Source organism: Microtus pennsylvanicus, chromosome 10 (assembly GCF_037038515.1).
Source record: "Microtus pennsylvanicus isolate mMicPen1 chromosome 10, mMicPen1.hap1, whole genome shotgun sequence".
NCBI lineage: Eukaryota > Metazoa > Chordata > Mammalia > Rodentia > Cricetidae > Microtus > Microtus pennsylvanicus.
Genome location: NC_134588.1, coordinates 59,569,022 through 59,593,210, shown reverse-complemented (window position 1 = coordinate 59,593,210; position 24,189 = coordinate 59,569,022). Strand labels below are relative to the sequence as shown.

Below are 24,189 nucleotides of genomic sequence, written 5' to 3'. Positions count from 1 at the left end.
ACAGAAGGAAGTTCTGCTATCATATGTTTACAGCTCAACTTGACTTCTTTGGCAGGATATATTTTATAGAAGAAATTAGCATATATATGTATATTATATATATGCTTTGTATTTACTGATTTGCAAGGGACTTGAGGCCACAGAGGTCACTCCTGTGTAGTCATGGGAAATGTGGGGCTGTTCCTGCTCAGTTTCTCCATGCTCCCTTTATTAAGGGATTCACGCTTTGTGACTGTCTCCAGAAAGATTACCCACAATCAGGGTGAGGCCAGGGGCATCAGATAGATACCCTCTTCCCTAGTCAGGTTTTCTCTTACTTGGGTGAAAAGAGTGAGTTTCAAACAGGCCCAAGCAAAACAAACAGTTCTAACACACACGTGTAAAGAAAAAAAACCCCACTCTTTTCAGGTTGTGTCTTTTTAGATGGAATGATTCACCCAAAAAAATATGTCTCCCATTTCTCTCACTTCCGGAGAGACAAGAACACAGTGTGCTTAGGCATACTGCAAAGCAGGGTTCACGTTTCTTCACCACCAACCAGTTTTCTCCACTGAGCTTTTATGCTTAAAGAGCAAAGTGCAAACTCTGGGAGGAAAAGGAAACAAAACGATCTGTCAAAATTCCTCTTAGCACCTATGACTAGTGTTAACTTACATGCTCTGAGAGTGCAAGAAAAAGCCCCAAGACGGCTGCTAAAAAGATGATTTGACCTTTTAAAACGCGAATTCCCCATCCCATATCCATTTTAAATAGGTAAATCTTGAAATTTTAGATTTAAGAAGTGAAATGAGGTTGGATTTCCAGAAAAGGGGTTTCCCTAAAGGCTACAATCTGATAATTAGGGTGTTCTAGACTGACGCTGTAATAGGAGGCAGAATGCAGGCCCCAAATCTCCTATGGTCGCCAAGTGCACGGAGTCTCGTTCTGAAAAGGGACTGGAGGGCAGACGAAAATTTAGTAAGTAAAAAAGTCCAGAACGCGACCTCCCAAAGCCTGTGGTTCCAGGGCAGGATGTCTGCCCCTGGTGGCGGCAGAGCCCTGGCGATCTAGGTGCACCCGCGGCTGACAAACCCTCAGCGCGCACCAACCAGCGCTGCTGAAGGAAGTTGGAGAGCTCCCAGCCAGCTGACTGGATTCGGCGGTGGGCGCCTGGGAATCCCTACCAGCGCTGCAATTAGGAAAGTTTTGAAAAGTAAAGACCCCAGACAGTTGAAAAGACTCATCCTTTACTTGAGCCTAAGAAACATCTCGTGCCGCACCAACCGGCTGCTAGCACAAGGCCACCAGTTCCGCCTGGCCCGGGAGCCTTCCAGCTTCCCACCGCCCCAGAATTGGTCCTTGGGGCGCATCGCTAGAGAGGCTCTCTGCCGGGCTGGAGGTTCCAGACCAAGATACCGCCATGCTCCCTGGCCTGGGGGGCGATGGCAGAATCTCTAACTCCCACTCGGACACCCTGTACCTTCTCTTTCAAGCCCGCTAGGTTTTCTCCAAAGGACGCACGACACAGACCATGCGCCCCCGGCACTCCATTCCTCTCTCCAAACTCTTCCAGGGGAGACACACAAGCACAAACTGTGTCCCCAAACTCCCATGATACTCGCCAACCACCCCATCTTTGCCTCTCGAACCTCCCCAGTTGCGTTCTTCCTGCCCCTCACTATCCTCCTCGCCTTTCTGAGGAAGTCAGAAGCAAAGAACGAGAAAATGCCTTCGCTAGGAGCCTCCCGTCACCCGCCCTGTCACTGAAACAAAAGCGCAGGGAGGAGGGAGGTGGGTGGGGAGGCGAGAGGAAGGTTCAGAGAGAGATGGGGACAACGATAAGAGGGGCTGGGGAGGGGGCCGGAATGGAGAGCGGAGAGAGGGGACCCCGCTCCCCGCGCCGCGTGGCGTGGCCGGTCGCTTACATGCCCAGGTCGCTGTAGGTGTTGAAGAACTCCATCTGGTTGCACGCCTGGATCCAGCCCACCACCCAGGTCTCGTGGCGGGGGATGGGGGGCATGACCACGCGGGCCGAGGCTTTGAAGTAAGGGGTCTTGTAGCGCAGGACGATGGGCGAGGTCTCCTCGATGCGCGTGGGGCACTGGTCGATGGTGGCGCACACATCGTACACCACGATGTTCTCGCGCCGGATCCGCGCCTTGCAGGTGATGCTTTGGATACAGCCCATCCTGCCGCCCGGCGCCGGCGCGGCGCGGCGTGGGGCAGCGCGGGGGCCCGGCGCGGGCAGCCGCGGGCGCCCGTCACGCCGGCATGGCGACGCGCCGCTCGCTCCCGGTCCAGCTCAGCTAGCGCCTAAGAGCGAGGAGCCGCCGCCGCCGCGGGGCATCCTCCGGGGAAGCCCCCTCCCCTTTCCGCGCGCTGGGTCGCGGCTGCCCCGACGCCCGCCCACGCCCGCCTCCTCGCTCTAGCAAGGGCGCGCGGAGCGTGCGCTCCTAGGAGGCGGCGGGCGCTCTCGCCGGCTCCCGCGCCCCGGCGGAGGGCAGGGAGGGGAGCGGCGCTGCGAGGAGTGCTGCCCACCCCGGGCCGGAGCCCCCCGCCCTTCGCCGGAGAGGAGGCTGCAGTGGCGGCGGCGGCATGGAGCTGCGAGAGGGTGGCGGCGGCAGCGCCCGGTCTGTTTCCGCGGCGGCAGCAGCAGCAGCCGCCGCCGCCGCCGCCGCTGCATGAACCTCTGCACCGCGGCTGCCCCCCGCGTGCAGCGCACCCAGCGGCGGGCGAGCGGGCGGCCCGAGCGGCAGGCGGAGGCAGGCGGCGGCGGCCGAGACCGCGCTTCCTCCGCCCCTCCCGGGAGTCGGACAGCGCCCACACTCCTGCACCCGGCTTCGGGGGCGTGGGGGCCGCCAGGGCGTCGTAGCCCTGGGTGGAGAGCCCGGCGGGCTAGGGCTGCGGGGGACGCGCTCCGCGGAAGGGACTGGCTGTACGCCATGAGTTTGTCCCTCTTCGGCTGCCGTCCGGGTTGGGGGGGGGGTAGTGTGCAAGGGTGGGGGTGTTTAAAGGGCCTCTAGCTCCCGGGCGGGGCCCAGCACGTGGGGCTGAGCGGGGCGGGGACCCCGATAGGTGGCGCCCCGCGAGTGGTAGTGGGGTGCAGACACGGGACCCTATGTGTTGGGTGGGGCCGAGAGGGCGCGGCGCTGCTGTTCAGAAACCTGTGGGAAGCACAGCCGGGTTAGGGACTCCTGGAGGAGAGAACGTTTGAGGCAGCTGAGGGGCTGGAGAATCAGCTTTATCTGAGAATTATTTGTGATACAGTTTGCTATAGTTGGGCGTGACCTCCTCCAGTATCCTATCCGGAGAAAGGCTGAAGTGTGGGCTCCAGCAGTGGCACTAAATGGATTTACCTCTTTCCCTGGCCCTCCTTTCCCTCTAGTTACTAGAGTCTAGGAGAAGCTTTTCTTCGCCCCATTGTATTGAGAGTGGGTACCTGAGAAATCCCGCTGGAGGCTGACACAAAGTCACCCAAATGCCAGTGTTAGTCAAAGCGCAAGCTCAGCTTCCTCGTGGCCTGCTTTCATCCAACCTCTCCACACCCCCTAACATACTCTTTCATCAGAACAACACACGCCGGGGATTGAAGCTCCTTGGGAAACATTGTCTTTTCAATGTCTCGCATCCCAAGACAGGTTGTGCTTAGCACGATCATTTAGCTAGATCAGAATGTTTAGCTGCCTTCCTAATGTTACCTAAGGCCTGTTACATACAAGGGGAAGTTCCGGACAGTATGGAACCGGGAGGATTAAAGAATAGTAAACCATTCAGGACACAGAAAGCTGGGAGTCTCAGGGATCCTTTCTTGTCTTTGCTTCTTTGGAAGTTGCATAGTGATCAACACATGGTCACTGTGATCTCAGGCGTCAAAGAGGAAGAATATTTATTTATTTATTTTACTGTGCATCTTCTCACATTGTTTAGAACCAGCAGCTTCTTTCCGCTTTTTTCTTTCTCTTTCATGATCATTGCACATTCCTGGATCTGGTACTCAAGTGAGCTCCTCTAACAAACCCCCGGAGCCTGCTGGGGTTAGCCCTTGGTTAGGGCAGGATATGATGAGTAATGTAAAAGTTGCCCAAGATCTGAAAGCAGCCTTCATCCTTGTCTTAGCTTTTCTGACACTTTGGGTCGCTTTGTTTTCTTCTTTGGTGACATGGTCCATTTTCTGATGTCGCCGAAGACCTCAATCACTGGTCCTTTTATTCAGCAAACACTTCCTGGTGGCTTGGCGGTAGCCAAGTATTGTGCTAGGTACTAGAGACTCGGAGCTGAAGGAAAGCCCATGGTTCACTCGAGATGGTAAATCTGCTAACAAGTTAAAGTCGTCTGTGAGGCTGCTGTAATAAGAATATATACCCAGTGCCACGGGGGGGGGGGGGGGTGGCAGACAGCTCTACTCAAAAATGACAATTGAATTTGCTCCTGAAGGACTGATGGAGGCTGGCTAAGAAGAGCTCAGTGTGAGGGGAGACAGAGAAGAGAGTGTCAAGAGCAAATGCATAGAGATGTGAGAGAACCTGGGCACACTTGGGGAGGAGTGGCTGGTAGTCCATGTATTTCTCAGTGTTACGTGTGGGCAGTGGGCGTCACATCTCTGTCCCCAAGCCGGTTATTGATCTTTAGAAGGAGCCGATGAGAGCAAGTTTTGGGCAGGGTGGGGCGGGGATGACGACTCTGTATCACTGTGGAGACTAGATCCAGGCAAGATTTCAGGATCTGTGATGCCAGATGATTTGGCCTGGAGTTAGGGGAGAGCTATGGGGCTGCGGAGGCCTGGCTGCATCTGAGAGTCATTAGGAGGAAAATTTGATTACTCAGTGATTGATTAGTGTTAGAGAGAGGTCTGGGCCACCTATTGGGTTTTCCAGCTTTGGCAATCAAGCACGTGATCAGAAGACAAAGGTAGGAGTATGGGGGGGGGTGAGTCAAATCATGTTAGGTTGGAGGGGCTCCAGAGCCTGTTTGGGGGAGGGAGCCAGAGTTGGCGTTTCGGTGGTTATTCCCTTCTAGGAATAGACTCAGAGGAAAACATGCAGCTGGAGAATCAGGTTATCTTTCTCATTTGGATAATTTGTCGGTCTGTGGTTGTGCGGATAAATGTCTCCATTGTCTTCTGGCAGCACAAGCCAAGATGCCATAGATGGGAAGGGCATGTTAGCTGTCTTCAACTTGTAGAAAAATTGTGTAAGGGGGAATCTTTTTCTTTTCTTTTTTTTTTTTGTTTTTTGTTTTTGTTTTTCAAGACAGGGTTTCTCTGTGGTTTTGGAGCCTGTCCTGGAACTAGCTCTTGTAGACCAGGCTGGTCTCGAACTCACAAAGATCCGCCTGCCTCTGCCTCCCAAGTGCTGGGATTAAAGGTGTGCGCCACCACCACCCGGCTTGAATCTTTTTATTTTCAAAACCCAAACTGAGACTTTATTGTGTCTAGTAGAGGGCCAATAAAATCTATTATCTGCAGACTTTGATCCGGGACTCTCTGGAAGCACTCACCCGTGACCTTGGTGCGTTTCCAGAATCATGAATGTCATCATGACATACACTTTCAACCATAAATACAGTAAGCTGTAGTCATAAAATGTAAGGAGTCCTTTTAGACTCTTAATGGTTCTATAAATATGGGATTATGATATTTTCTAAAGGTACTTAAATAAAAACTGCAATTTCAAATAAACTTATTTCATTACATTGTATTGTTACCTTATCAACCGCATCATTAACTGAGTCTGCAAGAAAAAAAAGGGTCAGTGTGCAACTTCCTGTGCAAATGTCAAAGAAGAGCATAGGTGAACTGTATGGGGACACAAACGCCAGGTGTTCAGTGAGGTCCACACACTGCATAGGTGCCCGGCAGGGACTCCTTAGCCTCCTGGAAGCCCATTCGAATTTATGTCTCAGCAAATTACTTCACGACATGGACCTTTCAGGACATCCAGTGGGGACCGTTCCCCTCTCCCAGCTGCTGGTCGTTAAGTGGCAGCGCACCTGTGCCAGTAGTGCAGACGAAGCGCTCACAGGTTCAACAGCTTCTCTGTGAGGCTCTGCTGTGTTTCCCTCTCCCCTTTCTGCTGTTGGGGATCTACCCTAGGACCGCTGAATTCTAGGCAAGCGCCCTGCTTCTGCACTACACGCAGGCCCTCTTGGGTTTCTCCTTCCGTGTTTGCACACGAGTCTCCCTTGCCTCCGGCAGCGCCACACACCTGCCTTTCTTGGCGGCCTTCATGCGGTTCACGGTGTTTGCTCACGCTATCTTTTGAAGCAGGCAGTCTCCTCTTCAGGAGAATGTGCCCTCATACTCTGTCACCCAGTTCAGTGTCTGGTATTCAGTCAGCATTTAAAACTAAATCTGTTCTTGGAAATACGATGAAACCTTATTTCCTATCCCTTCCCGACAACCTCTGCAAGCTCTATTACCTACAGTAAGGATGCCTTTGGGTCCTGATTCTTTCTCATTCCACTGGGTTTTCAGTATGATCGCCTGATGCTAATTGATGCTCTTTATCTTTGAGCACTGTACGTTGTCGGAAAGATTATCAATTCTGGGTACCCAAACTTGGAAAAACTCCAGTGACAAGACTTTGACAACAATCACTCCTTATGCATAACTTCATCGGAGCTCATTCTCTGGGTGCGGCACACAAATGCTCCTTTGTAGCCCAAGCTTGTGATGTTTCGGGTAGGACAGAGGTCCTCAGTTCCCTAGCTGGGGCCCTCCAGCATGCTCCGAGGGATTCCAGCTTGGGTTCCTCAGCTGCAGTGACCCTGTGCTCTTGACTTTTCCCAAGGGGGAGATCTCTGACTTTACTTTTCCTATTGATTGAGTCATTGCTCATTGTCAAGCATGCCTTTTAGAAATTACGGGTCACAAAGGCCTATCTTCTTGTGAACCTTGGCAGGAATTTCCAGAAACTGAAGAACAGACTACCAAGAGTTGAGGAATTGTCTCTGAAACTGTTAAAAAGGGAGACAGATTCCAATCTGGCTGCGATGGTCTGAAGACAGGCAGGCAAGGGGCTAGATAAAGCATAGGGAAAGAGAAGCACAGTTCCATGTAGGTTTATAGCTTTGTGGACTGTGCCTTTAGGGCCAGAGTGACCAGATTTTCTTCTAGGCGGGATAAAAAAGCTCAACATGGACTGTCCCATGATCATGGGCTTCATAAAGCTCGCAGGGATGTGCTCTGGCTTCTCCCTGTGCTGACAAGGTCCTGTTCCTGACATTTTTTTTTTTTGAGACAGGATTTCTCTGTAGCTTTGGAGCCTGTCCTGGAACTAGCTCTGTAGACCAGGCTGGCCTGGAACTCACAGATTCGCCTGCCTCTGCCTCCCGAGTGCTGGGATTAAAGGTGTGCGCCACCATCGCACGGCTGTTTCTGACATTCTTAAAACCCTTTTCTTGGTTCTTACGAGCACAACATTATTTCCTTTCTCCAAGCCCAGACTCTTACTCCTTGTTGATTTCCCTCAGTTTCTGACCATTTCCTAAGGGGCTCTCCTGGAGTCTCTCAGGACTTTCATCCATGATATTGGACTTCGCTGTTATTGTCATGGTGTCTTCTGTGTTTGTCCCTCCAGCCAGGCATTTCTTTTCCATTGCAGGCAAGTGCTCCACTCTACCTGCTAGATGTTCAAGTGACACCCCTGCTGTATTAATGAATTGATATTCTCTTCCAGTTGGCTACTGTCTCCTCTGATAACTGTTTCTGGCTGAAGTTCCCAGTGTCTCCTCAGTATTGAAAGCCTAAACTAATCTAGATTCCTCTATCTCCATTCCCCGACTCTTCTAGCTCATCAGACTTCTGTCAGGGACAAACAAGACACAGGCTGGTTGCGACCCCTCTGTAGGACACTGAGAACCCACCCTGACTTTCCTGCCATCTGTCTCTCCATTTCCCACCCACCCTAGCCCTCGACTCAAGCAGATGCCCCGCCTTTCCTATAAGAGCCTCTTTCTCCATTTTAGCTAGGCCCCGTCCTTTGACTGTGTGGTCCATCCCTACCCTGTGAAGACTGCTTGACTGAATATGTTGGGCAATGTGAGGTGTGGGCAAGCAGAAAACCCACAATCCATGCCTGAAGGAATGTCAAGAGTGATCAGACGACCACAGAGAAGAAGCCTCCAGTGACAGCTCCTCCATTTTTTTTTAATTTCATTTCCAAATTTGAAGGGGTAAGCTATAAACTAGTTCTACAGATGTGGCCTTGGTGGGATGGCCACTTACAGGTAGCTCTAGGTTTGTAGACAACCTCAGTAGAAGGTAGATACCTTCTTTAAATCCCCTTGGACTATTCACATTCCCTGTCCTCGTCATTCCACCCCTCTTCCTACACCACTAGGCTTTTCAGCCAAACACTAACCGTGGACAAACATGCATTGCCATGACTGCTCCTCATGAATCAGGTGGTGAGATTTAGCTTTAGGATTTTCCAGCTCAGTGCTCAGCAATGACACCTCTGTATCTGCTCCTCATTAGCAGTGGAGATAGGAGGCCACCCACTCCTCCAAGACTTAGCCATGCCAGGGAAACCTCAACTTCTGGCTGAACGTGACCTAGAGCCTCACAGACACAGTGTTCATTTGAGTCTGGTCCTGGCCACGGTCTCCATCCCCACCTCCCACCCTCACGTCTAGCAGCAGCTTCTTTCTGACTCTTCTGAGCCACTTAGTTGGTTTTCCCTCGTTTCTCTTTCTCCAGTAACCCCAAACTATTACCCGTATGTGCAAGTGTACATATTCATATGTGCAACATGATTTCCATTTTGGGATGTCTTCCTCAATTTCTCCCCATCTTATTTTTTTGAGAGAGGATCTCTTATTGAATTTGGAACTCACTGAGGGGGCAGGATTGGCTGGATAGTGAGCTCGGGGATCGGTTTCTGTCTCTATAGTGCCAAGGTTAGTGCTGATCCGCTCAGCTTTTTCTGTGGGTGCTGGGGATCTGAAGGTCTTCACAATTGTAAGCAGACACCTTACCAACTGAGACCCTCTAAACTATTTTTTATACTGTAACTGACAAGGATCTTTTTTTAAAAAAAGTTTAATTTTTAAAAACAATTACATTGCTTATTTTGAAAAAAAAATCTACAAATACATTTCAATGATTTTCCACTGCTTTGGAGACCTCAGAGGGCTGTGACTATGCTTGAGATCCTTCATGATGTGGCTCCTTGGCTGCCTATCTGCCTCCCCAGGCACCATCTTCTGTCTTTTCTATTCCATTCGGACATTTTCCCTAGTCCATGTTGTTGACTGACTCAAGCTACATCCCTCCTCTAGGCCTTCGGGAAGGTTCTGTTTCCTGATAGATTCTTCTTCCTTCTTGTCCTTTCCAATCTCTGACCTCCAGCCTCTGCCCTTCACTTAGCTAACTCAACCTTTGAAGCTCAACCCACCAATGCCACACCCATTTTAATTTCCTAGACCCAGCTGGGAATCACCGTGGTGAGCTCCTGATGGTCCCACATCTCTTCCTCACCTCAGCAGCCTCTGGCTTGATTATTTAATTATGACTTATCTTTCTTGCAAAGTTAGAAGCTCTGTAATGGTAGAGACATTTTTTAAAAATCTTCTATTGCTTCTCTAGCTTTTATAACAATGATGGGTAAATAGTTGCCAGTCTGAGGACAGCCTAGGCTATATCGTGAGACACTGTTAGGAAAAAAAAAAGCCCCACAAGGACCTCAGTCTAGGCTAAGTAAATACAACATAAAGGTGGCAATTTTTGTGAACCTTTACCATTGGTGTTTGTAATTATATTTTATTACTGCTGCAAACTATTGGTTTATGAACAGAAAGAAAACCCAAATCACATTATAATAAAGGAAATGAGCAGTGTAGAGAAAAAAAATATACAGAAGGGAAAAGAGAAAACCCGAGATTCTCTTTAAATTAAGTATTGTATTTACCGGAATAGAAACTAATTTTATCTGAATCAGTTCAATAACTATCATCTACAGTGGAGGCGAAATATCATTAGTGTTCACACTTCCTGAGGAAAGTGAGGAGAACGCTCAGAATCCTGTACTGACACGAGACAAACCCTGCGCAGGTCACACATTGCAATTCTATTTCACAGACCTCCCGTGGAGCTGGATGGAGAAGTCCATGCTGTTTCCCTAAAATGTTCGAAACACAATTGATTGTATCTTAAAATAGGACCGCAGCCCAGCACCAGGAACAGTAATGGAAAATGGTGTCTCAGAGGCTTTGTGTCTTTCAGTTAACAAAGAATCAGCGGTAAAGTCCAAGGCCCTCTCCCCCCTCCATCCAGGTCTAGGAAGGTGTGCATCCAAACAGATTAGGCTCCCCAAAAGCCAGTACATGCAGTAGAATCCAAATCTGGTGTCATTATCATTGGCTCCTCAGTCCGCCCTCATTGTCAGCCACATTCAGAGAGTCCGATTTGAATACACCCTGACTTCTCTTAGGACTGCAGAGCGAGGGGGAGGGGGAGTGGGGGGAAGTGGGAGGGAAATGGGAAGATGGGAGTAGGTGGAAAATTTTAATTAATTAATAAAAAAACAAAAAAATGCAAAAAAAAAAGAATCAGCGGTGACATATGAACTCCTTTGGACACCTCAGTTTCCCCGTTTGTACTCACAGTTAAAAATAGCCATCTTCATGGCTGTCTCTGGACCCCCCATTTTATCATGGGAAATGCCTTGACAGCTAGTTAGTATCCTGCTGAGGGCCCCAATTCTTCCAGGGGTGTTGCCTTTTCTCACCCACAGCACACCCGCATTTACTTGGGTTATTGCAGAGAATTTAAGACCCAGGTTTGTTTGTTTTAGTTTCTTTAAGCTGCTACTAAGGGTTCCCAGATAAATGAACATGAATTTTGAGAGTGGGACGAGAACAGAGCAAGAAAACAAAGGAGAGGTCACCAGTATTGTAACAAATACTGAGGGTCATCAGTTTACAAAAAGAGGTTTACTTCGACTCAGGATTGGTGAGCCTGTTGCTTTTGGTTTGTGGCAAAGCAGCATGACATATCAGCAGGGTAACTTGGAGTAAAGTCAGGGGCTCAAGATTTTGGCCTTTGAAGGGACAGTTAAGATCCAAATATAGCTTCTCCCAAAATGAATGGGGAAATCTATCCCTTGCAAAGAAGTCCTGAGGCTCAGTTTTAAGAGGTTTATTTACACACACACACACACACACACACACACACACACACACACACACACACACACACTCACGAGCTACTCTGTTTCTCCAAATTTGAACCAATGTTCCTTACACTAAAAAGTGCTTCCCCCTCTCTTTCTTCCTCCTGCCCTCTAGCTTAAAGAATAAGATTGAGTTCATGTCTGAATCGATTTCAATTCTAGGATAAAGATGCAGGAACAATTATGACTGACAGCAGAGTTCAAGTGTTCAGAAGTGACATGAAGACAAATTCAGAGAAGACTGGAGAACTGAAGTTCCCTAACAGCGACAGAAATCTTACAAAGGGGAATGGGTTTTCTGTGGGCTTGTGTTGGGCACTTGAGCCAACGCAATTCTTCCTCAAGGTGAAGGGAGACACACAAAACGGGGGAAGTACAAAACACAGCACAAAAGCAGACTTCTTGACAAGCACTTACTCTTGGAGTGAGTACCTTCATTACCGCAGGCAACCGCCTTGGGATACTTTCTTTCTGTGGCTTCTTTATACATATGACACATGTGGAAGGCTTTATAAGTGCCTCGTGTCACCATTTTAAGGGGCTTTAATGCACAGTCTGCGTGTCCCCAGACGTGGGTGCTAGTGATGGTTAATCCTGCCTGTCAACCGGATGCATCTGAAATCACCTGAAACACAGCTTTGGGGAACTCCCAAGAGGGATTTTCTTGATCATGTTATCTGAAGCAGGAATGCCATCCTACATGTGGGAGGTACCTTCTATGATCTTTCTAGATAGAAAGGCATGAATGAAGGAAGCTTTGCTTTTTGCTTTCTGACTTTTGGCCCTCACTCCCACTGGCAAATTCATCTGTCCCATTGCTGTGGAATTCATTCACCAATACTAACACTATTTTTTGGGGGGGCGGATATTAAAATAAACTGAAGCCCACTGACAATCCAGGAACCTTCCAGGCCTTTAGTGCCAAATTAGGACTTAAGAGGTGTCCAGCTTCATGGAATGAGCAGTTCATTCCTGGTCTTTCCAACTTGAGACAGCCATTGGTGGACTACCCAGACCATACCTTGTAAGTCAGTCTAATAAATTCTTCATATGTATTTATATTATATCACTTCCATCCCCTTAGGAAACCCCGACTAATACAGGACTCAATTTTCTGTTTTGCACTGTAATATACAAAGGTGTTCCTTTGTTCTTCGTGGTTGTTGGGGATCAAGGACCACCCACCAGGAAAGCATCTCTCTGAAGATGCTGTAGTACTAGTCTGAGGAAATAAAAAGCAGATCTGAGGAATTTGGCAGAGGTGTAAAGAGACTGAACAATTTGATGGCTGTAAAGGAAGAAATTACAATATGGCATCAAACAAATGAGAAAATAAGTAATCAGTGGGAGGAAATGCAGATCATTTTTTAGACAGAGTGATGGGGCCTGAATAACAGAACCTGCAGACAGTTCTCAGGGTGAGAAATAGAGGCAGAAAAGGAAGAAGACTTCTCTTCACAGTGACATGGAAGCAATGGGGCAGTTGAGTAAAGATAAAAAGAAAAAAGCAGAAACATTAAAGAATAAAGGCTGGATGAAGGAACTGGCACAATGAGATACATATCAAACAAGAACAGAGGGACCGACCACTCAGGAACACTGGACAGGATGGGTGATTCCTGACCATCACTGAGGTGGATCACATGATTATGGTCGACCTCGTTGGCTGTGTCTTGAGTTGAGAGAGTGGCTAGGATATGTGAATCAGGAAAGACTCAGGGGTAGTTGGCCTGTTGAGTTGTAGCTAATCAATTTTAATTCAGATTTTCATTTTCTTTAAATTAGCACTTAAGGAAGGGAATAAAAGAGGTAGCCTGCTTGCCTGGAAGTAAAAGCAAAGTCTAGGGACCAAAGGGTTAACTGGGGTTGTTATGGGCTGAGTAGACTTGCAGCAATTCAATTGTTGCAAAAGTCATGCAGAGGGCAGAGAACAGAAATAGAGATGGAACGCACAGAGCCCAAGGCAAGTGCAAAAGTCCTTTTAATTTCTGTTTTCTGTAGGTAGGGGTGGGGCTGCAGCGCATGCCAGAAGGAGCAGACAGAGTGGAGGACCAGTGAATGAGCCCGCTGGAGATGGGAACAGCTCTGCTGCATCCCACACCAGACTCTTAGGCAGATATTTCTTCCTTCCTGGGCCTCAGTTTTCTCACCAGAGAAATAGACTTGACCACACCCTCCCTAGAGTCTCAGATAGAATGGAATGTTATGAATAATTTGGCATGGTGAGCCTATGAACTTAAGCAAACTATGGGATGTATTTTTGAGTGAGAAGGTGACATGTTTGGTTTTGGAACCCTTCTAGTCTCCAGGGAGGACTGTTTATTTCTTTTGAATTAGTCCTCTCTGTGCCCCCAGAACACTGGATTTTATCTCTAGAAATTACCAACTATTCAATAGATACAAATCAACAAATGGATATGCAGAACCTACCATGCTCCAGGCACTGTGCTAGGCATTTAGTCTCAAAGATGCCTTGAGTAACACTTTCATCTTGTTGGAGTTCATCGTCTAGAAAAAAGAACAGTTAATAGAAATTGATGCCATAGTAGAGAAGTCCTAATAGAGTGTGGTAGAAAGATAGGGGAGGTGGGGAGGAGGAGCCTGAGGCAGAGCCCCGGGGCACATCTGCTCCAGATCAGTAAGAGATGTTCACAAGAAGCGGTAAGAGAAGACTGCTGTGGCAGAGCCTGAGCTTGTCGAAGCAGGTGGGGTGCTTCGTGAGGTCGGAAACAGAGAGATAGCGACTGTGGGTGAAGCCTGAGTTGAGGGCAGAGTGGGGAAAGATAAGGGTGACATATGACGCTGTTGGATGTCAAACCCATTAGAGGAATTTGGGACACAGGAAAGCCCTGGGGTTTGAACACATCATAGCCTTCCTGGGATAAATTGCACTTAGTCACGATGACTTGTCCTTTCCTATATTGTTAGAATGGGCTTGCTAATTTGGTAATGGTTTTGTGGGTTTCTTTACGGTAACGTTTGTTTGGGCTGTTAAGATAGCGCTGGCCCCATGGAATAAGTTGGAAATGTCCTTCCCAGGTATTAGTTTTGTACTATTGCTTATAACAGATTATCACAAATTTAGTGGCTTCAAAGAATGAAAACACGCTAGATGTGGTGGTGTGTGTCTATAAGCTACTGGAGAGGCTGAAGAAGGAGGACAACTAATTTTGGGCCAGCCTGGGCTATACCCTGAGTTCGGCCTAGACTGTAGTGAGCTTGAGTTCTTCAAACCCCAACAGACCTAAACAGAGAACTCTCAACAGACAAATCTCAAACGACTAAAAGACACTTAAGGAAATGCTCAACATCCTTAGCCATAACTTCCAGGGACCACAACATGGGCATCCAGAAGAGACCATTATTCTGCCTGCTATAGTAATTTTCAATTTTCAAAAGTGTTTGTGTTGTATAGAATCGATAGCATTAGCCAGAGAAGTTACTGGGCCTGGAGTTTTCTTTCTGGAAAGTTTTATTTCAAATGTGATTTCTTCAATATCTGTAGGATTAAAAAGAAAACTTGAATTTGAGACAAGGTCTTGTTAAATTGTCCAAGCTATCCTTGAGTTTGCTCTCCTTCTTCCCCAGCCTCTTGATGAGCTGGAATTATAGGTATGAACCATCATACCCAGTTGTATTGTAAAAACTAATTCATGGCTCTCTTTTCCGAGCTCATGATTTCGGTTACCCACTTTACCAGGCGGGAAAATAATTATCATAGGAGTATCATGGTCCTTGTTTCATGATTTTGCCATCCATACTATTTCCAGGTCTGTCTCTGTTGATGGATGTTTCCCCTGTGGCCCCTGTGGATGGTCGTTTGCAGTTTGTATGTCTGACAAGTTTTCACTGAGTGTCCAACACATTATATTTCAGGTTCTTGGGTGGGTGCTGAAGCTTTGTGCTCCTTTCATGCCCTTGTGGTATGTTCTAAGCAGTTGTTAGGGATTGAATAGTACCATGATCCTTTTGAGGCTCGCTTTCGGATTTGGTTGAGACCAGTCAACATTCAACATAGGGCTAACTTGGCAATGTTCTCTTGAATAGCGTTCCTTATAGCCCGTGCTTTGTAGGGTTCTCTGCTCTGTTTGAAATATAAATAAGTCCCAGTCCTGGGGGAGCTTCAGGAATTTTTTTTTCCATTTGGGCCTTTCTCCTGCCTCGGGTGGTTTTCTCATACACAAGTGCTAATCAGCACAGACGGCCCTCTGTATCCTCTGGTTCCATGTCTACACATTTATTTATCCTTGTACAGAGCATATTCTTAAAAAGTTGTATTTATATTAAATTTTGTAGTGATCTTTTGTTCCCCTCTCACTGCTCCTTAAACAATTCAGTGTAACAGTGATTCACACAGCAATTGGGTTGTAATATGTGTAAGTGGCCTAGTAATGAGCTAAGCTTATCAGAGCATTGTGTAGGCTACACTCATGTGAACTATGCTATTTTACATGTCGGACTCAAGCATTTGTAGATGTTGGTGTCTGTGGGGTTTCCTGGAACCAATTCACCATGGAGACCATGGAGCAACTGTATTCAGTCACCTATCCAGGCGAAGTCCTTTGTCGATCTCCACAGGTTTCTCACTGGGCAAGTAAATTGTTAGTCGGTCACCTATCACTATAACGGAAAAGCTTGAGATAAACCACTTACAATGAGGGAGGATTTGCTTTCGCTCAGAGTTTTAGAAGTTAAGGCCACAGTCTTTTGGTTCCATTGCTTTTGGGCCTGGAGCAAGGTAGAACACCATGGTGGGGAGAATGTAGCCACTTAGCTCATCGTGGCCAGAAAGTGGAGGGAAAGGGAGCAAGAGACTGCGTGAAGCCCCGATGACCCCTTTGTAAATATAGGCCTTTGAGGAACATTCTAGACACAAACTCTAAACCATCTGTTCTCTTTGACAGCTTGCTCAATGAAATCTCGCTGCTTTGGGCTTCTTAAACACAGGACTCCACCTCTTCAGTTCAGGTAAATCCCTTTACGCAGGAGATCTCCAATCAACTTTCCAGGCCTGGACATAAGACGTATTTAGTGCTCACTTATTTTATTCCTCCTTTCTTTTTTAAAAATTGTATAATGCTTGAAAAAAATCTTTTTCAATAGACTGTGTTCAGTTTTGATGTTTCATAAGGGTGGTGATTTAGGTCATCTTTAGTCCACCTTGTTGGAAGCAGAAGCTGATATAAAACATCTTAGGGTGAGATTACTAAAGGACCTCATTTAAAGAGAGTATCAAATTCAAAGGAACAAGGCCGTGGCTGTAAGAAATGAAACTGTGGAGGCCTGGAGTAGGTGGGGAACATTAAGATACCTTCAACGTGCCTAAACTGTGCACACTCAGCTCTGCCTGCCTCACTCCAGAAGTGCACACTGGGCCCTGCTGAAAGCTTGCATAGAGCCGGGCAGGAGTGTTGGCTCCGCCGGAAGCTGCAGCACTACCTTACTCAGAGTTGTAGGGAACCAAGTGCTCATGGACCCCCTGATCATCGCGTGTTTGCCTAATTTCTGTGAAGACCACTTCTGCCCATGTTTCCAGGGAAACAGACCCAAGCTCAGGAGGCCTCTCCTCACCTAAATATTAACCCATGACTCAGACAAGAAGCCATTTTGCCAGGACTCACAAATGCCTCTTAGAATGATGCTTCATTCTGCAGCAAGATGGCTTTCTTTCCTCGGGATGATTCAGATTTTTCTGGCATGGAGAGACTCTGGGAGCTGGGGAATAAGGACCAGGAATCTTCCTGTGCTGCAGAGGGATGGAAAGTCCAACGGGCCGAGTTTCCCAGTGACTGCCCTCAGAGGGAAAAGATGGGAATGATTATCACGAGGAATCTGGCCAAATGACCTAGAAGATCGTACTCTATTTCTCCTTGGACCTCAGGCCACTCCTTTGTGGTCTCTTTTTTCTGAGGCAGTCTGGAGTAGCTGACTGGAAGATGTAGAAAAGGGGTGTCCGGCTGCACCTGCCAAGCAAGCTCTCGCATCCCCGAATGACCGTGAAGGTCTTTGTGTCATGGCAAACTGTAATTGCTTCCCTAACAATGACAGATTGTCACAGCCATGACAGACTCCAGGTGTCATCTCTGTGAACATGACACGAAATGATATGGGCACAGATGTCCCCAATACTTCAGCCCAATTGACTTTAATGCCACATATAGGTCAGGGGACACAATAGGCATACAGTCCGTACTCTCTGAATGCGTAAGTTTCATATTGCCGTGGCCTTGGAGAGGACCACATGCTCAGAGGCTGTACTGGCTGCGTGTGCCAACAACGTACTGTATAAAATTGACAATACTTCACGTGCCACAGTGAGTTCTCCAATCTGGGGAGACTTATCCTACAAAGAATGAAGTTGTAACATTTTCAATTATCCCAGCTCCCAAGTTCTAGAAACGGGGGGGGGGGGGTCTTAGTTCTAGCTTTGTCTTTCACAGTAACCCTCCGAAGCAATATTTGTTTTCCTATTTATGGGGTGTTTCCTGCACTCATAAATCTCACTTCCCCAAGGGGAAAAAAAATCAGATTCTTGCATTTTCACCTCTGGAAATATCTGTAGATTCAAGTTCTACCAATTACATTCATTGATGGGAGAGTTTGGTGGGGAAAAAGTCAAGGGAGGAAATGAGGACGGAGACTATTTTCTGATCAATCAGTGTGACTTTTCTGATCAATCAACATGATTTTCTGATCAATCAGCATGACCTGTGAGCATTGAAGGCAGAATTTTATGGTTCCAGAGCCCAACATCAGTGGCCCAGTGTGGTCCAAGTGTCATCCCTGGCCTTCTGGGTGATTTTATCAGCCAATCATATATTTTAATAATTTCTTTTCTTCCTTGACTAAAGTAGCCAGAACATTCTGCTGTGTGGAACTGAGGCTCTGACAGATACAGTTCTCAACTGCTTCCTTTGGCCATCGGCTGCAAATCAAGCTAATTTCTACTCTGGCCGAAAGTAAGAGCTCTGAGGAGTAGCTGGGTCAGAATGAGCGAGCAGATCCCAAACCTGCAGGTAGGAGTGACTGGGGATCTCACTCCTAAAAATCCCCTCTGCAGTTTCTGAATACTCTAGCCTCAGGAAGTCTGTCCTAGTAGCTTATTGCTTGGCTGTGTCACCTCTCTTTTCTTCCTCCTTAAGGACACATGTATGCTGAGGCCAGAGATGTGTGATCTTCCAAGATCTTTCTTTCTCTTATCTCACAGTCACCAACTTGTAGAATTTTACATCACCACTTTTGTGTAAATGCTTTGCCTTTTCTTCTTCCCCATAGCTGCTGTTCTGGTATTGTATTTGTCTCTGGTTCAGTTTTCCTGCCCTCAGCCCCAATAGATTTTGGACCATTTCCCAGGATACCGAATTTCATCATGTCCTTACCTTATTGTAGCTGTTTGAATAAGAATGGTCCATGTATTTGAGTACTTGGCCCTTGTGTACGTAAATCTTTGGTCCCGTGTTGGTGAAACTGTTTGGGAAGGGTTAGGGTGTGCAGTCTTGTTGGAGGAGGTGTGTCATTAAGGGTGGATTTCAAGGTTTCAAAAGCCCATGCCATTATCAGTTACCCCTCTCTCTCTCTCTCCCTCCCTCCCTCCCTCCCTCCTTCCCTCCCTCTCACTCCCTCCCTCTCCCTCCCTCCCCCTCCCCCTCCCCCTCCCCCCTCTCTTTTGCGATGTAAGCTCTCAGCTACTGCTCCAGCACCACGCCTGCCTGCATACTGCCATGCTCCCTGCTATGATGGCTGTGGACTCACTCTCTCAAACTGTAAGCCTCCATAAACTCTTCTACAAGCTGTTTCGGTTTTAGTGTCTTATTACAATAGAAGAGTAACTAAGACACCCCTTTGGGATGAAATCCTTCCGCAGAAAAATGAATGCCCAAGCTGCATTGTGGTCTTGACACCATGAATGTTTTCAAGTAATCTCCTACTCGTCCTCATTTCCTGTGTCCTGCCACCCACCAGCCTCCAAACACTGGGCTCGCATCAGTGCCTCACAGACTGAATGACTGTCTCTTCTTGAAAGGTCCTGTATGACATCATGCCTTTGACACACACCTACTCACTCTTCAAGATTTCATGAGAATACCACCAATTCTGGGGAAATGCTCTTTCATTTCCAGCAAAGTGTGGCCCCTCTTGTTGTGTTTCCAAAGTGCCTTCCTATAACACTGTACTTCCGGGTTGCTGTGACTGTTGTTTACATACTTATCTTCTCAGCGGACACAGAACATGTGAGACACAGAGCCAGAGTCCTTCACCTTTGTGTGCCTGACATTTGGGGTTTCTACGGGTGTTTATAAAATTAATCAGCAACAAAGACAACAGCAAGAGAGAACCATGAAAACATTGGTAACTTTCATTCCACAATGTTAACTGTTATTAAAGATTTAGATTTAATATGTACAGAGATGTTTTGTCTGCGTGTATGTATGTACACCACGTGAATGCCTGATACCCAAGGAGGCCAGAAGAGGGCATCTGATCCCTGAGAAGTGGCATTACAGGCATTTAATAGCTGTCATGTTTGTGGTGAGAACCGAACCCAGGCAAGTGTTCTTAACCTCAGAACCACTTCTGTTGCCCCTAGAAACAATTATTAAAGTCACATGATTGTCACGTTATTAGCCACAGCCGTCTCTTCTCTCCTGGGCCACAAGGATTTCTTCCTGCATGGGAACCCGGAGAAGGAAAGCAGGCACCTGCCGCTTTACACACACCTAAGTATCTGGAATAGCAATTAATACGGAGCTCACTATAGTTAGGGAGTAACTAATGGCTCAGTGTGGGCATCTAGCACAACAATGCTTTCCCCCTTCTCCTATGCAAGCAATGGTCATTAAGTTGAGGATGTTCAAAATGGCTGGAAATTGGGAGGGAGGCATTTCAGACACCACGTGCGCTTAAAAGACACTGCTGCTTGTGGGAGGCCTTCATTTCGGTCACTAACTAGGATGGCAGAGGCAAGCATTTGCCAACCCCTGCCAGCCAAGGAGAGGCAGGGGACTGAAGGCAAGCCTACTCTCATGCACGCACACAAATGTCTCGGAGGAAAGGAAATTACACTTGGAGAGCAAACAAATTTAAAAGGAAGCAGGTAATCATTCACATGGCAGAAAATACCCTTCGCCATACAAAAGGAGCCCCCACAGGGCACTTTTAAATGGGAAATGCCTTGGGAGCACTTAAAATACCATCGAGTTGATAAGGAATCGATCAAGAACTAATTCTTTTAGAAACCAATCTATTTCACAATTGGGGGCACCTTCAAGCAGCAGTCCCTCCTTTGTTTTGGTCTCAACTTTTTTATTGTTAGAAACATCTACAGAGTAATTAACGTTCAAAGGAAGGTGCATAGTTAGGGTCAGGAGATAAGGGTTTGAATTGGTTTTGGATCATGCTATCTGAGCCCAGGCAAACATCAGCCTGTGTTCATAGATGGAACTGGGGCCAGCAATCTTAAGGGTAAGAAGCCAATGTTGGGATAAGTGTGCAGTGATCTGTAACTCGGGTGATGATTCACGGGTGTGCTCTTTTTCTAGGACCGCCATAACAAATGACCACAGGTGGAATGGCTTAAGCAGCAGAAATGCTTCTTATATTTCTGGAGAGTAGTCATCTGTGGCAGCCTATCCATGCCTCTCTTCTAATTTCTGGGAGTTTGTTGGCAATCCTTGGTGTTCTCTGGCTTCCGCTGGGCCACCGCAGTCTCTGACGGCATCACCATATGCTATTTTCTTTGTGTGTATTATCGGCACAACTCTGTCTTAACTGATGGCATTTGCAGTGACCCTGTTTCCAAGGAGGGCCACATTCTGAACTACTGGGGTTAGAACATTGGCATCCAAGTTTGGAAGCAGACACAGCTCAAACTAGCAACAGTCTGGTCTAAAGTCCCTGAAATGAGTTATCGCTGCGGTGAGACATTTTGTTTTTCTTGGCTGAGATATTGTTAAATGAAATGTGCTTTTATAGAGACAATAAGTCACAAAGAGAAGCCCTTGTTAGTAGAAACCAAGGCAAAGAAGAAGCTTTAATAGAAGAAAACCTGGGTAGCAGCTTGGACAGTAGCTCCATTGATTTTTCTTTTAACCTCACTATCTTTCTGTATTCCTCCCACTTTAAGGGCCAGAGAGTACCACACTCAGCTGGTTACATCCTCTGTTGTGTGACCCTGTTCCTGTGGAGATGTAAACAAACATCTACTCACCCCAGATAGGGAACCAAGGACAGACCAAAGTCAGGATACCACCGAAGTCCAACTTGGTGTTGTACTGATCCGGTGAATTTTATTGGGGTTATTGAAAAAATATGGGTGAGCAGTTACTTATAGGAGCAAACTGACTTGGACAGCTCCATCACCAAAAGTTTACCCCCACGTATGTGACAGCCAATGAAAGCTGGAAACCTAGAATGCATGCATAATGGGTATGAGACTGTCCCTTTCTGGAACCTCAGCTTATCTGAGCTCCTTCTAGGTAATCTGGCAGGTCTTGTCTCCTTCCAGGTAGCCTGGCTGGTCTGACCGTCTTTTAGGCGGGTCAGCTTGTCTGGAAGCCTTGTAGGCAGTTCATTTTGTTTGGGATGGTCTCTCAGCAGTTCTTACTGCTTATATACGCTTGGGGAGGTAGGGACCTAATAAACCTGGTCAGTTCCAGGGGTTTCCTGAAGTCTGTGAGAGGTTCACTCCCTCAGCCTAGTGAGCTTCCCTCCAAGATGGAGGGCTCTGTCTCAGGAAATCGCTACACAGCATCTTTGCCATGTGGAGGAGGACAAGGAGGCCGGGTGCTCATTACCTCACAATTCCTTCTTTGCAGGGAGATTTCTCATCTCCTGCGGAAACATGCTTCAATCAGAGGGAGTTAGTGCTCTGCCTCCCAGCGCCCTCCCAAAACACGTAAGAGCAACAAATCGGTCACTTCTTTCCAAGTGTGGTTACCAATAAACTCCAAAAAACAAAACAACAAAAGAACCAACCCCCTCAAAAAAACCCTAACTGGTAACTGGTGTTGCTGTCCTGAAGATTCTGTTACTGTTGGTTAGCTGGAGGTCTGAAGGTCAGAGACTAGAAGAAATGACTTTGATGGTGTAGCTGTTGGCACTTTGGTCCCTATATGATGACCCTAGGATGCTGGAGCAGAATGGCTGTAGTAACCGCCCTGTTTGTTCTCTCTCTCCATACCCATGCATTTGATAATGGCCTCCCACACTTTTTCTTGGCATAGCCATAGAACCTGTTTTAGACCAAATAACTTGACGGCAGGCAGTTTTGTTCTCTTGCTGTTCTTGCATCCTCTGCCATGGCTACCAAGCTATCAAGCTCAGCTGTCTACTGGAGGAAGAGACACTCCAACTGGAGACAACTGGCTCAGTCATGCTTACTTCATCACTCCGCTCAACCCTCAGCTGCTCAGATATCTGGGTGAGCCCAGCTGATATTAGCAGAGCATGGGTTAGGGGCAGAATGACCCAGCTGCACCCAGCAAACACTGTAGAGTATCAAACTTGTGCACTGAAATATGTTGTTGTTGTTGGTTTTTTTTTTTTTTGAAGGGTTTGGTATTTATGCAGGGTTGTCTCACTGTAAGCTACTCGGTTTAGGGACAGCTTGTTATATAACAAAAACCTTCCCATGAGAGTATTTCCCCAGATTTTTTTTCTAGTACTGGTGAAAGCCCGCGTGTAAGGTGTCTTAGCGTTAGTTTTCTAAACAGCAAGGTGGCCATGGAGAACTTCACTAGGACAAGGCATGCATCACTTGTCTTGCCTTTCTGCCTCTGGAAAGAACAGGATTTGGAATTTATTAAAAGCAACAGTGATAATATATAAAATTCACAGTGTCTTCTCACAATAAGGATGCATTTGTCTCCCATGTTGTAGTTTGTGTGTGTGTGTGTGTGTGTGTGTGTTTTAATCTTGCACATCTGTGGTCAGCTGCAAAGAAGGCTGAGGGCTGTCTAAACTTAGCTGGCTCAGCAGAGATGGCTCATTCCAATTCCATCTTTCAGAAAATTCGTCTTTCAGAAGACTAGTTTGAACTTGATCGTGTTTACATATATCCATGAAGAGATCCAGGGATTGTGATGGCTAACTTCATGCTGTCAACTTGATTAGGCCACAGGATGTCCAAGAATCTCATTAAATATTATTTCTGTGAGAGTGTGTCTTAAAGAGACCAGCAAAAAATAAAAAAATGTGTTGAGGAAGAGGTTTAGCATCCCCAGTGTGGGAGGGTCTTATCTAGTCTGCTGAAGGCTAAGGAAAAGAAAAGGATGGAGAAAGAGAAGATTCTCTGGTTTCACATCTGAAAGTGTGGCCAGGAGCATCAATCTTCTCCCCACAGTTCTCTGGCCTTTGTACCACCAGCTTTGCTGAATCCCACCTCACAGGACTTAAGACTCCTCAGTTTTTGTAACTCTGTGAGCCAGGATTGCGTAACCAACCTACTGACACGTGTGCCTGTATGTTTTTCCAGTTTATGGATGTGTGCACTCACTAATATGTATATTTACAGGTGTGTATATCCATCCTATTCCATGTCTCTCTGGAACCCTAGTGCAGGGGTCCAGGCTCCTTCCTCTAAGTCTTCCAACACACCCCCTGCATTCATCCGGCAGACACAGAAAGAAAACAAGTAGGGGCAATCCGGCGGGACTTGTTTCAGGCACCAGTCGAGGGTGGCATTAATCACTTTCTCTCCATCCCACTGGCGGCAGTTAGTCTAGATGCAATAGAGTTAAGATCACGATCTAGCAGTATGTCAAAGAAAAAGAGAGAGAAAAGGTCAGATACCGTGGAGAACTGGCAGTCCAAGCAACAGCGCACTGACTCAATCCTTGGGTGGCCGGCTGGGCTTCTCCAAGCTAATTTAACTTGCTGACAAGGCAGGAGAGATGGAGTGCCGTGGACCATTGCTGTGAGAACTGAATGAGATTCTCTCTGTAAAGCCCCTCATGTGAGACCTGGCCTAGAGGAAGTGGTGAAAATACTAGTTCTTGTTTTGATTGTCGTATGAATATGAGACAGTGTGGGAGAGGTAATG

The 24,189-nt window shown here is 47.1% G+C and overlaps 1 protein-coding gene and 1 long non-coding RNA gene across 3 annotated transcripts in view; one reads left to right on the top strand and one right to left on the bottom strand.

Moving 5' to 3' along the window:
• Positions 1-2,684, bottom strand: part of Fam78b (family with sequence similarity 78 member B) — a 75,456-nt gene extending 72,772 nt beyond the window's left edge. Inside the window, exon 1 of the mRNA XM_075988511.1 lies at positions 1,905-2,684. Coding sequence (XP_075844626.1) covers positions 1,905-2,167 — 263 coding nt within the window. The 5' untranslated portion in view covers positions 2,168-2,684. The remainder of the gene's footprint in view (positions 1-1,904) is intronic.
• Positions 1,847-18,952, top strand: LOC142858784 (uncharacterized). Of its 2 annotated transcripts, none has more exons than XR_012912084.1 (4): positions 1,847-1,973; positions 16,055-16,118; positions 18,002-18,166; positions 18,829-18,952. It is a non-coding gene; the product is annotated as an uncharacterized LOC142858784 (long non-coding RNA). The 2 variants fall into 2 exon arrangements; XR_012912083.1 differs by lacking the exon at positions 1,847-1,973 and adding an exon at positions 15,702-15,744.
• The last annotated feature ends 5,237 nt before the right edge of the window (positions 18,953-24,189 follow it).